Source organism: Dermacentor silvarum, chromosome 1 (assembly GCF_013339745.2).
Source record: "Dermacentor silvarum isolate Dsil-2018 chromosome 1, BIME_Dsil_1.4, whole genome shotgun sequence".
Taxonomy (NCBI): domain Eukaryota; kingdom Metazoa; phylum Arthropoda; class Arachnida; order Ixodida; family Ixodidae; genus Dermacentor; species Dermacentor silvarum.
The window spans coordinates 26,611,192-26,625,799 of record NC_051154.1 but is presented as its reverse complement, the minus strand read 5'-3'; the positions used below and the strand labels follow the sequence as shown (position 1 = coordinate 26,625,799).

General features: G+C 48.9%; 1 protein-coding gene across 1 annotated transcript in view; it reads left to right on the top strand.

Annotated features, from left to right (window-relative positions):
* The window catches only part of LOC119437183 (uncharacterized), a gene marked incomplete at its 5' end in the record, with an annotated part of 49,322 nt that overhangs the window by 23,897 nt on the left and 10,817 nt on the right, over positions 1-14,608 (top strand). The window contains one exon of the mRNA XM_037704529.2: positions 12,422-12,629. Within this exon, the coding sequence (XP_037560457.2) occupies positions 12,422-12,629 (208 nt within the window). The remainder of the gene's footprint in view (positions 1-12,421; positions 12,630-14,608) is intronic.

Here is a 14,608-nt window from a genome sequence, read left to right as displayed (position 1 = left end):
AATCGACGTTGTCGCGTGCGTAACGTCGATGCCAGAACTCAGCGTCCGACAGATTGCCGATCAGTGCGGTCGCAGCGTTGGAACAGTCGCAAATGGTTAAGAAAGCATAAGTTCCATCCCTATCATGTTTACCTTCACCAGGACCCAAGTGAGGCGGACTTTGAACGGCGGGTTGACTTCTGCAATTGGGGCCTGATCATGAAATCGACGTTGTCGCGTGCGTAACGTCGATGCCAGAACTCAGCGTCCGACAGATTGCCGATCACTGCGGTCGCAGCGTGGAACAGTCGCAAATGGTTAAGAAAGCATAAGTTCCATCCCTATCATGTTTACCTTCACCAGGACCCAAGTGAGGCGGACTTTGAACGGCGGGTTGACTTCTGCAATTGGGGCCTGATCATGAAATCGACGTTGTCGCGTGCGTAACGTCGATGCCAGAACTCAGCGTCCGACAGATTGCCGATCAGTGCGGTCGCAGCGTTGGAACAGTCGCAAATGGTTAAGAAAGCATAAGTTCCATCCCTATCATGTTTACCTTCACCAGGACCCAAGTGAGGCGGACTTTGAACGGCGGGTTGACTTCTGCAATTGGGGCCTGATCATGAAATCGACGTTGTCGCGTGCGTAACGTCGATGCCAGAACTCAGCGTCCGACAGATTGCCGATCAGTGCGGTCGCAGCGTTGGAACAGTCGCAAATGGCTAAGAAAGCATAAGTTCCATCCCTATCATGTTTACCTTCACCAGGACCCAAGTGAGGCGGACTTTGAACGGCGGCTTGACTTCTGCAATTGGGGCCTGATCATGAAATCGACGTTGTCGCGTGCGTAACGTCGATGCCAGAACTCAGCGTCCGACAGATTGCCGATCACTGCGGTCGCAGCGTTGGAACAGTCGCAAATGGCTAAGAAAGCATAAGTTCCATCCCTATCATGTTTACCTTCACCAGGACCCAAGTGAGGCGGACTTTGAACGGCGGGTTGACTTCTGCAATTGGGGCCTGATCATGAAATCGACGTTGTCGCGTGCGTAACGTCGATGCCAGAACTCAGCGTCCGACAGATTGCCGATCAGTGCGGTCGCAGCGTTGGAACAGTCGCAAATGGTTAAGAAAGCATAAGTTCCATCCCTATCATGTTTACCTTCACCAGGACCCAAGTGAGGCGGACTTTGAACGGCGGGTTGACTTCTGCAATTGGGGCCTGATCATGAAATCGACGTTGTCGCGTGCGTAACGTCGATGCCAGAACTCAGCGTCCGACAGATTGCCGATCAGTGCGGTCGCAGCGTTGGAACAGTCGCAAATGGCTAAGAAAGCATAAGTTCCATCCCTATCATGTTTACCTTCACCAGGACCCAAGTGAGGCGGACTTTGAACGGCGGGTTGACTTCTGCAATTGGGGCCTGATCATGAAATCGACGTTGTCGCGTGCGTAACGTCGATGCCAGAACTCAGCGTCCGACAGATTGCCGATCACTGCGGTCGCAGCGTTGGAACAGTCGCAAATGGCTAAGAAAGCATAAGTTCCATCCCTATCATGTTTACCTTCACCAGGACCCAAGTGAGGCGGACTTTGAACGGCGGGTTGACTTCTGCAATTGGGGCCTGATCATGAAATCGACGTTGTCGCGTGCGTAACGTCGATGCCAGAACTCAGCGTCCGACAGATTGCCGATCACTGCGGTCGCAGCGTTGGAACAGTCGCAAATGGTTAAGAAAGCATAAGTTCCATCCCTATCATGTTTACCTTCACCAGGACCCAAGTGAGGCGGACTTTGAACGGCGGGTTGACTTCTGCAATTGGGGCCTGATCATGAAATCGACGTTGTCGCGTGCGTAACGTCGATGCCAGAACTCAGCGTCCGACAGATTGCCGATCACTGCGGTCGCAGCGTTGGAACAGTCGCAAATGGTTAAGAAAGCATAAGTTCCATCCCTATCATGTTTACCTTCACCAGGACCCAAGTGAGGCGGACTTTGAACGGCGGGTTGACTTCTGCAATTGGGGCCTGATCATGAAATCGACGTTGTCGCGTGCGTAACGTCGATGCCAGAACTCAGCGTCCGACAGATTGCCGATCACTGCGGTCGCAGCGTTGGAACAGTCGCAAATGGCTAAGAAAGCATAAGTTCCATCCCTATCATGTTTACCTTCACCAGGACCCAAGTGAGGCGGACTTTGAACGGCGGGTTGACTTCTGCAATTGGGGGCCTGATCATGAAATCGACGTTGTCGCGTGCGTAACGTCGATGCCAGAACTCAGCGTCCGACAGATTGCCGTCAGGCGGTCGCAGCGTTGGAACAGTCGCAAATGGCTAAGAAAGCATAAGTTCCATCCCTATCATGTTTACCTTCACCAGGACCCAAGTGAGGCGGACTTTGAACGGCGGGTTGACTTCTGCAATTGGGGCCGGCCTGATCAAAATTGATGAAGAAAGGGACTTCTTCACAGAATAATTTGGACAGATGAAGCTCGGTTTTGCCGCAATGGCACTGTGAATATTCACAACGCGCATTATTGGTCACGAGAAAATCCACACTGGCTGCGGCAGCCCGAGCATCAAGTTCGCTGGAGGGTGAATGTGTGATATGGCATGCTCGGGCACAGAATCATTGGACCTTAATTTTTTATTTTGAACACAACTTGCACGGAAAGATCTACACGGAAGAAATATTAGGTGTTGTCGTCGACGACTTTGTCTCCAATCTTTCCCTGAGTGTGGTTCCAGCACGACGGAGCACCACCACATTTCTCCACCATGACAAGCTGGTTGGACACGTTTCCCACGACAGGAGCGATGTTTTGGCTGCTGAGATCCCCTGACCTTTCTCCGCTGGACTTTTTCTTTGGGGTTACGTTAAAGATCGAGCTTATGCAACAGCGCCCAGTGATGTAAATGATATGCAGCACATGATAATATCTGCCTGTGTGAGCATCCGTCCAGAAGTACTGCGCAGAGTTATCGAGTCGACGCGAGAACGGTTTATGCTTTGCGTTGCTGTGGTAGGGAGGCATTTTGATCATTTTTAGGGCGTTGACATCTTGATGGGTGAAGTAAATTTCATGAGATTTGTGCACGACCACACCAAACTTAAAGCGGCAGTATGAAATATTCGTTGGCATAACTAAAACTGCTTCTGCTGTTGATAGTGCAGTTGTTGCTCTTGATTTCAATAAAACTTATAATATTTGGAAATCAGCAGTCACTTCATTTGCGTAGCCCAGGCAAGGACCATGCCCGCTCGTTTAGTCACAATTACGCACGCGGACTGCCCTCCGGCTTCTCCATCGTTACAGGCTGCGCGGTCACGTGTTACGACAGCGGTTCCGGGTTCCTCGATTTTTATTTCGCCAGCCGAGAGGGGAAGAGGGACAGTTATCATCTTTGCCAATGCCTCCGCGCTGTTGTCAGACTCAACGCCGCACGCAACATGCAGCCGCGTCACATCAGGGAGGAGCTTTGCGCCGATCCTCACTCTCTTGCTTGCGTAATCATGCGAACGACGATTAAAATTTGAGTCGGATAGCTCGGTGCACAGACACCCCAGAAGAATTCTTCCAACTGATACTGCGTAGAAACACATGCACTGCGTCTAACTTTTCAATACAAACATACGCACTTACTGTAGTCAACAAACAGTTCATTATTCAATTTTAGTTAATTGGGCTGCCGACAGCGATAATTATCATCTCACTTTGTGCCCCCCGGGCCACACGACTTATTTGCACAGGTGGTCTGCGCGTGTCTCCCAGTGCCTAATTTTAAGAAAACCATAAAGCTTAATTTTGAACACCCTGTAAAGTGAGCTGAAGCCCCTTATGTAATTCTTAAGATAATAATAATTCAGCTATTGCGCTTTCATCTCGTCACAGATAAGCTGTCGAAAGTAGATGTGGCTATTAAGGAAATAGTTGTGTGCTTCTTGTAATTCTTCGCGCCCGCTTTATTGTGCGTATTGCGTGCAGTCAGGCGGACAGAAACCGCGCCGTTTTTCAATGCCGCCCAACTGTTCGTGAATGCCGCCAGCGGTCGTGAATCGAACCCGCGACCTCGTGCCCAGAGGACGGCTTGCAACACGCGTGTACCAGCCCGCGGGCTAAGCCAGTGCGGGTCTGCGCTGTGCCGTGCCGATGGCAGCCAGCGTTGCTACACTTGATCCCGCGCTTATCCATGGGATCGATTTTCAGCGAAGGGATTTCTCCCTGAAAGAGGGCTTAGCGTCTGTCGTGCGCGACTGCCAGAACGTATGAGTGACTCGCGCTTCACGACGCAATCTCGTAATGGGAAACACGATCGCCGGAGAACCTTCCCGGTCTTTTCCTTCCGAGCCAGTAAACGCTATATAGAGCCGGCATTCGAGCCCCGCGAGCGTATGGTTGGTGCACTTTTATTCCCTGCTGTTTCTACAGCCGACGGCTGCTTTCCTGAAGAGAGAGAGAGAAGAGACGGAACAAGGCGAAATAGATACGGCATACACATGGAGGTTTTGTTATGTGCAGGGAAACCTTGAAATAAGACGCCGCTGCATCTGTCAGTTTGAGGCTTGCCCGGGATTCTCACAAGAGCCGTGATATCAGCGCCGTACGCGGCTCTCACGCCTCCGTCGAAAGATCGGCTGGCGTTGCTTAATTAGAACACCACCGCCAGTCTAGATTGCAGCGTTTCATTGTGCTGCCGCAAAAGATATACGAGTTTAGAGCGGTGAATTCGGAAAATCAAACCAAAGGCAAAACTTAAGCACGTTCCCTTGCACCGTGGAAAGGTGCAAATCAGTGAATTCGGAGATAACTCGGTGGCTAACGCTATGTGGGGCGGGTAGGATGACCCATAGTGTTGAGAAACAGTCGCCTGTTTTGCTTGTCATCACCTTTATATGCCTACAATAAAATGTTTATTCATTTACTTACGAGGGATCGAACGTACATTCCTATACGATGTCGCCTATGCTTTAGCTGTCTGGTGCCCATGATATAGACTCCCATGATAAACGACACATCCAGGATTACATTACTATATCCACAACCTTACTATTTCTCGAAAACTACACTAGTTCGCTCAATCACACGGAGTTCTTGCATGGAGAGACCAATATATCCCAGATGGTCAGAGTGGGATACCTTCGTCGCAGTATATGCTGGACACGTTCGACAGTAGTACACTAAACTCCAACGTGCACGTTATAGTGAAAATAGCCTACCGTTGGTAGACTGGCTCAGCTGCGGTGCTGTTGCGCTTAATTGAAGTGTGCATGCCCGGAGAGATGTGGTCGAGCATGCACTAAAGGCGTGAGCTTTGCCTGACTCCATACCTTAGCCTCCCCCGCCACTTTGCCCCAATCGAAGCAAGAAAAGAAGACGACTGATCGAGAACGAAATATATAAACATGAGGGCTCTGCCGGTTGTGACACTTTCGTTTCGACAGACAGCGTCTGATTTTAGTGACTGGCGGACGAGTTTAGAAAAGCGTCGTGTAGCAGAACTGCATCTGAGAGGAGTTGTTTGGGACCCGTTTGCTGTTGTCAATCTTGACAACGTGAAGAAAATAAAAAAGGCTGTCAGATTTATTAACAGTAGATATGGTCGCTTGTCTGTTTCTCAGTTGATTAGTACCCGAGCTGGTTTAAAAAGCATGTCCGAAGAAAATGAAATCGCATGCTTCTTTATGTTTTATCTATAGTCGAAGGAAAATTGAAAAGCGTAACATCAGAATAAACTGAATTTTCATCATGGCTACGCTACCAGATGCCGACACCTTTTTAGGTAATAGGCCCATGTTTCAACACATAAACAATTATGTATTCATCCTTTCTCCGTACAATGATTATATAATGACAATGATACACTGGAATGATCTCGAAGCGCATGCGTGGTGACGGAGGACGACATATGGAACTGTTTCAGAGATCTGTTGGAAGAGCAAAATTTAAGGGTTGATTCTTTCGCATGTCAACGTGAATAAGATTATAATGTGATCTCTGGTATTTTTTTCTCTTGTTTTTTTATATTATTACTGTTGTCGTTGTTGTTGATTGTTGTTGTTGTCGTCGTTGTTGTATCCATCACAGTGATGGAAGGCTCTGTGGGTGAAAGCTGCACTTCATAGAGGCAGCTTGACAAGAGCCCACAGCTCTGTATAAAGCGGTCAGCAACTAAAAGACACAGCGCAGTCGGAATAACCTTTTCGGTTTATTCCCTTCTGCTAATTTCTCCATTTGGGTGTTATCAGTACCGCGAATAATCGAAGCAAAGCAATTCTGTTGCGCAGGTAAACAGCGTGTACAGCTCGTCTGGAGCACGCAGAAAGCGCGCGATGTTTATAGTAGTGGGAGTCGGGAATTCCCGGCGCTCGATATGCTGCCGCGCGCATCTCGTCGGCAGCGCGTATCTCTTCCACTGTTTCCCCGGGGAAGGAACATTGTGATTCATCCTTTGCGGAGGCCAGCTCGTATCGACGCCGCATGATCGAGTGGCAATGGGGCGGGTTGGTCATGGCCGTACCGAAACGTCCCTAACGCCCACGAATAAGGCCTTTTGTCCCGAGACATCCGAGAATCCCTTGCAGGCTCGGTGGAGTGGAATCTTGCTATTGTGCAGGTTGAGCTGTTAAATCGTGAGAAAAGAAAAAAAAAAATTCAGAGCTCTTCCACTACTGTGAAGATGGAAGCCTGCGAAGCTATAGACTATGGTGGGTCTGCTATGCATGGTAAATATTGCTATAGTAGATTTATATAGCCCCGTAGATAGCGGCGATAGCCGATATTCTATAGTCGACATCAAGCGAAAAAAATGTAGCTGGGCAGGCCATGTAATGCGTAGGATGGATAACCCGTGGACCATTAGAGTTACAGAATGGATACCAAGAGAAAGGAAGCGCAGTCGAGGACGGCAGAAAACTAAAGGTGGGGTGATGAAGTCAGAAAATTTGCAGGCGCAAGTTGGAATCAGCTAGCGCAAGACAGGGGTAATTGGAGATCACAGGGAGAGGCCTTCGTCCTGCAGTGGACATAAATATAGACTGATGATGATGATGATGAAATTATGTATTATCATTATTGACTATATTGTGCGTATTCGGCATGTTCGTCAAGGAGCAAGGACACCGGCGCCTTGTATTCGCCCGGCGCGATGGCCAAGTAGTGCGTTTGCTGCGCCAAGTCTGCCCCATCGTCATAGACTAGCGTATGAGCCACAGCGTTCATAGCCGCTGCACACTGCACGGCATCGTCAGGATCCTGGAAGATGTGGTTAAACGAGCGTCCGTCTCATAGCGAGTCCAAAGGGCAACATCTGATACCAGCGCTAGCGCGATCTCTACGTCACGAGACAAAGGGGCACAACGATTGGTGGGACGCGCCGCCGCCGAGTATCGTGACAGTTGTCACGACATCGGCGGTTGCGAGGGTTATAACAATCGGCCATCCTATCCAAGCGCGCCGCTGTTGGTATGGTAGAAATGCTGGAAAAGGGGTTTGGTGTTTGAGTTTACTCGTAACAGAATTATGTTTTCTCGTACATTCAAATTACAATCCGACGCCACCATGTCTGTAGGTTGTAGTTAAGTCGTACTTTACCATTTTTCTGACGGATTTCACTGTGGGAAATTCTTTTTTTTTTTTTTGACTAAAATCTTGCGCCACGCGGAAGAAGGCCTGCGCGGTCGGGAGTCGGGGGGGGGGGGGGGGGATTATTTTTGCTGCCACGGACGCCGACATCCACGCCGACGCCGGCACCGACACGGGGCCCTTAACGCTATCGCGTTAAAACGTTCATTGCGACCTGTTCTCTCTGCATAAGAGCTCTGATTGTATATCAACTGCCGCGTTCGTAAGTCCGGCATATTGCTATTTTTATTGCGATAGCAATTATATGGACACTTCCACCGGATTTCTGCCGTCGCCGTTGCCGTCGTCGTCGCCGTCGCCGTGAGGTTCCGTATAGATAAAATCTTCGCCGCGCGCCGTATGCCCGAGCGGAAGCGTGCGGGGACGCACGCTGTCACGGAGAGCGAACGCACTCAATCTTCCACGCGCAAGCAAGAAAGCGGGAAGCGAGCGCCGGAGGGAGCGGGGGGGGGGGGGGGGGGGGGGGGGGCATTTCTACTCTGCCAACAACCGCGCTCGTCGCTCGCTCGCACCGTCTTTTATCTCCACACGGCTCTGACCTTTATGCGCTGTGCATTCGCCGCTCAGTTTCCGTTGAAGCGATAGACCGCACGTACCTTCGCCGCCGCAGCTTGCTGCCAGCGTTTTGACAGTCGTTGTCTGCAGTCATTCAGTGTGATCTATTCATGTTTGTTTGTGCGCGCTCACACCACAGTTAGTAATAGTCGGGCCACATTTTCCAACGCACGCTACACATGCAATGCTGCCCGGATCGGCAGTGCAGCACTACAGGTGTGTCCCTTCGCACGCGCTGCCCACTGGCAGCGCTTCTCATCAACAACACCGTTTCACACGCACCTTCTCGTGGTCATCGAGTCTCTCTTCATGTCGGTCTACTTACGCCGCAGCACACCTGCTTACTTAATCAGCTCATGTTTACTACAATTCATATTGCTATACCAAAGCCGCTCACCTTACTTCGTATGACATTGCTGTGTTGCTATCGCATTCATTGCTTCGCCCTTAGGGCGAAACTGTGACATTTTTTGAAGTGACAGCATTTACGAACTGTGCTTAGGAAGTATAATCGTCCCCGTTTCACCGGTACAACAACGTAGCGTTGTTGCCTAGTGCATGGTTCCCGCAAGTCAGCGTGTTGCGATTTCGTAAAAGTGCGCCTCTTCCGTAGATCAAACATCCAGAAAAATGTATTACTCCTCGAAAACGAACATTTTATCACAACTGATGCACATTTTCGCGGTGACAAAGTGATACTTCGCTACTGGTCTCCGAACAAAAATTTGTATTGCATTGTCGTGAATGCACTGATTTGGCCCCATTTACACTGTAGCTTTAAGCGATAATATACACGATGAACTTCGTCTACAACTACCAAGTAGCGGCAAAAAAAAAAAAAAACAAAAAAAACTAGATGTTTATCTACTGCACAACGATACACAAATGACTAAAAAAATAATAAAAAAATGAGACAAGAAAACTAACACACCTGAACTTAATATAGCTCAATGATGACGACCAAGAAATATGAAAAGCAATTAACAGTGGAGATAAAAATGAAACGGCGCGGATCAAATCTACAAGAATACACTTAACAGTAGTTCACTAAAACAAACACAAGAGAGACTAACACACCTGAACTTAGTATCACACAATGATGAAGACAAATAAATACGAGCAATTAACAGTACATATACATATGAAACAGGGCTCGGATCAAATATACAAGAATAACACTTAACAGTAATTGACTAAAGCAAAGTTCCAATGAAAACAAAACAAAAAAAAAAAAAAACGATGTCATACGCGTGGCCGGGCAGCAGCAGCAAGTCCATAAACCGTGAAGTCGGCGCACAGAGCTTTCCCGAAGAATGCCGCCGAGCGGTGGATGCGATTGCTGGGTTGGGTTTCCCGGGAGTCTAGATCTGACGACTTCTCTCAAGCAGTTTGAGCTAACTTGAGGCGAAGTGCCGTGGGCTTCGTTGCAGACGTTGGTTTGTCGTCTCGTACGTCAATTAGTTACTGAGTTCGGACGTGGCTAGGCGGCCCAGGCGATACTGGACGGCACTAGCCCCTCGACTGCTTCTCAGCAGATTACAGGCTCAGCTTCTAGACTGATTAGCAGGGCCTATAACTTGCGCTTAAACAGCCTCTCCTTTCCCTAGTTCCTTAGGTCGGGGAACGGCAGGTATGGGTGACAGTTCACCTAATCATTTCATGACTCCTCCCAAAGGTCCTGGCCGCGCCCTTTTTAATCAGGGGCGAGGGAACGGGTGATCCCCCCCCCCCCCCCCCCCCCCCCGCTTTCAGAGGTCGAGCCCCCGCACTGCACCGCACAGACACACACGCACACACTTGGGTTCATTCACAAGCACAGAAGAACAGCGGCAGCCGGCCACACGGCGCGCGTTAATCGATGCGTCGCTGACTCGAAACTATATATGCCGCAGCGTGAGACTACGACATTTTGGTGACCGTTAATCGGCGCGTCGCTGACTCGAAACTGTGCCGCACAGTGACAGTAAAATTACTCCGGAGCCTTTCGTTACACTGTCTCTAATAAGCCGCTGTGCAGCTTAGGGATATGTTAAACACCATAATTTAATTTTAATTATTAGTCTCGGTGATGTGAATGTACAAAGCACAAGCTTACATAAGTACATAATCCGTTGCGTGGTAACTTCGCTGTGTCTGCTGCCTCCTTTGCTGCTCTCAACTTTACAAAACCCACCTTTTGCATGTTTATGTTTCATCACAGCATGAAGTTCGTGCCGTAAAGGTGAATATACCAATAACGAAAAAAAAAAAAAGAAAGAAAGAAAGTTCAGTTTTACTTAAGACCCGTGAGTTCTGCGTTAAATCGCGATAATTTCAGTGGTTTGCTTTTTGGTCGTTCCCAAAACATCGTATACGAGCTTATTTGTAGTCATACCACTCAGTCGATAAATCATGCTCAAACGAAGTTTTTTTTTTTTTTTTTTCATGTTTTTCCCGCACACAGCGCGGATGGCCCCGAAATACATGCGCTTACTAATAATCGCGTATCATTCATTCTCACCTTTTCAATAATTACGGGTCCTGAAGTTCTCTCGGCGCCTCATATCACTACGACTGGTTTTATTACACGCAACACGCGTCCACAGTAGTATAGTAGTAGTAAGTGGCTTTTATGTAAGAGAAGAAGATAAAAGTGCAGCACTGTAACTGTCTCTCGCTAGGAGGTCACCTCAACAGTACTGCACGGGGAAGGGATAATGGGAATAAAAAAGTGAGGAATGAAAAGAGTAGAGCGGTAAGACCCCAAAGAAGGGAGGAAGAAGTAGCAAAAACGGGGCTTATAGCCGCGTGTAAAGGTTTGTGGACTCGAAAAACTCAAGCAGAGCTGTGAAAGCTCACTTGGTTATAGATGTATGTCCGCGTGGGAATAGGAAAACGTTGGCGTTGTCCGTGGGAAGTCCAAGGCGGCGATATGCGGCTGTTAATGAATCGCGGGCATCAACGTTACGTTGGCGGGCATGGGAATAGCCGGCGCAGTCGGCTATTCCCAGCTAGTTTATTCCTATTGGCAGTCCAATTAGACTAAGTTGGGAATGTAAGGTGGGGCTAACTGGTTCAAACTGTAATTCAGCAGAATGCGATGTTGGGCTAGTTGGTTCATGCTAGTGGTTCACGCATGGTTTTCTGCGCATGCTTCTGCGCATGTCAATCCTGTTTGTATAAAATATGGGTGTTTCTATGTAATAAATTCAGTTTCAAGTCGGCGCTCTTTCTGTCCCGTCTTCTTTCCTCTTAGTTTTGTTGCGCCACAGCCACATCATTTCATGGTTCAAACTGGCAAGTCCAATTGGACTCAATTGGTTGCATCACTGACTCAATCATAACTAATTGGTTGTAAGGATTTCCCAATGGGTCCAGTTGATTCCAATAGGCAAGTCCGATCTGACTCAACGGTTTCACTTTGACTCAATCGTAACCAGTTGGAACTAGGGATTTTCCAACCGGTTCCAATTGGGTCCACTTCATTTCAATTGGTAACTCCAATTGGTTTTTCCTCTGACGATTTTCAGCGAATGGATTTCTGGTTGGAAGTAAGGATTTTCCGATTGGTTTCGATTGGTCCCAGTTGATTTCTATTGGAAAAGCTAATGGGAGTGATTTTTTACTGGGGTGTTATGGGAATGTCGAGGGATAAATAATGGTAACGGGGACGCAGCTTCTAGCGAAAGCCTCCGCGCGCGCTGGGAGACCACGTTGCTCAGCCCCGCCCTCGAGGATCAATCCTGGGCTGTCCAGCGGGCCGAGGATGCCGCCAGGACTCAAGAACTATTGGCCGTCACCTAGGTGGGAACCTTTCGCCCGTGCCACCAACTCGCAGGACTTGTAATAAAATTATTCCTCCTCCTCGGTTTGACACTGCGATTGTCGCTAGGAAAGCGTCACCAGCTCGAACGCGCAAGCTGCTCGACGCCTCAGCATCACACCTTTCAGCGAGGAGTGTGGAACGCCGTTCTCCGTTACCCTGCAGTGGTGTCATTACATACACAGCTTGCCCTCTGAACTTTGTCATGCTGTTTTGTCACTACTGTTATTGCTTCTTCGAACGCGAAGTATTAGTGTGTAAAAATCGAAAGGAATGTACAGCGTCCGGTTCGCTGTGCGTGTTTTGATTCGGAGCCTTCGAAGCTCAAGTCTCGAGTCCAGAAACCCGAGACGCCCGCTACGCGTACATCTCGGGTTTCTCGCGACGCCTGTGTTTGTATGACCATTGGTGTGACGGAGGCGGTACGTGTGCCTCGCAGCCGGACGAGGAGGAGACAGAGCAGCGTGTCGAGCTGGTGCGGGTGGGAAACCTCGAGGAGCGGCGGCAGCAGCTGGCGCTGTGGGCGCGCGACCAGCACTTCGTCAAGGGCGTCATGCGCATCAGTTGTGTCATGGACGTGCCCGAGCTGGGACGCCGCGTCGCGGAGAAGTTGGTCACCAGGGCCACAACGCCACACCTCAGGCCAGGTACGTGCACCTGCAACGAGTTGGGCCACGTGACCAGCGTCGCTCTTGTCTTATGTAAACCACCCTCCTCAACGCAACGCACGCAAGCGCCAGAATGAATTGACCACCGTGAGAATGCTTTTAAGAGTACTTAAGTATGACTTAAGTTGGAATCAGCTAGCACAAGACAGAGGTAATTGGAGATCGCAGGGGGAGGCCTTCGTCCTGCAGTGGACATAAATATAGGCTTATGATAATGAAGTATGCACTTGTGTGCTTTGACGAGTGCAAAAAGGAATGTATTTTCTTCCTTGCGTGTGCGCATGGGAGACAATTGGTCTCAGTGCAATACTTACCCAATTTGGCGATGTTTCACAATTTTGCGTTGCTTTCCAACATCTGTAAGCGAACAGAAATCGATTTCTCAAACGTATCCCTGTAAACCTCTATTCATGCATTACAAATCGGTGTCTCGCAGTGTGGGTTGTTAAATGTCATCACTTGGTGTCTCGTGGATCCACTGTGTTATGCAGCTTACTCATTTCATGCCGTTTGTGGTGTGTGCCATACAGCGTGTAAAAGTTACTTGTGGTTCGATGTTCGGTTATCAACACTATAGTCAATGCACTGGGATTGCTTTGTTTGACATTTTTTGGAGTACGTGAGCACACAAGCAATAATAAAAAAAAAGACAGACAGGTGTTTTGCCTCTCGATAATATAATCTAACAAGACATTCCCGACGAACATCTGTTAGTTATTTTTCCTGTAACAAATGCTAGGACCTCTATGATGTGTCAACTTTTAATCTCTTTATTTTAACAGAAAAGCCACATGGGTTCATGTAGGCTCTGCAGTAGGCCCGGGCGCGCATGTCCTTCTTCCTGCGCTACTTGCAGTGTAAAGAATCAATGCTGCATGTCTAGGATAACCTGCTTCTCCCAGAAATGTTCTCCAGCTACTGTAACGCTCTCACAAAAGGGTTTTTATTCGACTTATATTTTTTTGTCATCTTCATGACAATTCAAACTCGTCATCTGAAGTAGAGAGAGAGAGAAACGGGGTGGGAAAGGCAGGGAGGTTAACCCGAAAAGATTGTGGTTTGCTACCCTGCACTGGGGAAAGGGGAAATGAAAGGCGGAAAGAATGGGGAAGAGAAAAAGCAGTCGCGAAACAAACACAAGGAATAAAAAAATAGAGGAGGTTGGAAACGTCTGTGAGAACTATAGTCTGTCAGAAAGTCCACTCGATCGCAAAAACTTCAAGAGTGCCTTGACTGACTTGTTGTGTGACGACTGTATAGGCCGGCGTTCCAGGACTGTCTGCTCCGAAAGCGGCTGGTCGTCAAGACGCGCCAGCGCGGTCGCGAGTGACTGCCTATGTGCGCTGTATTGGGGACAATGACAAAGTACGTGCTCGATAGTTTCCTCGTCGCCGCAGTGGTCACGCAGCACTATCCTCCGATCCAATGCGGAAAGCAAATGACTTTGTAAATGCGACACCAAGCCACAATCGGCAAAGTACCGTTGTTTCGGGTCGGGATAGTCCAGGTGGAGGTCGAAGTTGAAGACAGGGGTCCAGTCGATGCAGACGTGTGTGCTGCAAACTAGGTGTGTTCCACAATGATTGTGTGGCATCGTTTGCAAGCACTCGAAGTTTCGCTGCTGCATCTGTTCTTGACAGCGGGATTGGTTCCTGCGCGCCGTCTTCATGAGCAGATCGAGCAGCTTCATCGGCATATTCATTGCCCATTACGCCACAGTGGCTAGGGAGCCTCTGAAAGGTGACGTCGTGTCCTTGCTCGACGAGGCGATGAAGGAGCTCTCGGATTTCGAGGACTAGTTGTTCGTAGGGTCCACGGCGTAAGGCGGAAAGCAAGCAATTGTAGAGCTGCCTTGGAGTCACTGAAAACACTCCATTTGTTAGGTGGTTCCTCACAAATTATCCGAAGTGCGCTACGAAGAGCAGCAAGCTCCGCGGCTGTTGATGTCGTCTGGTGTG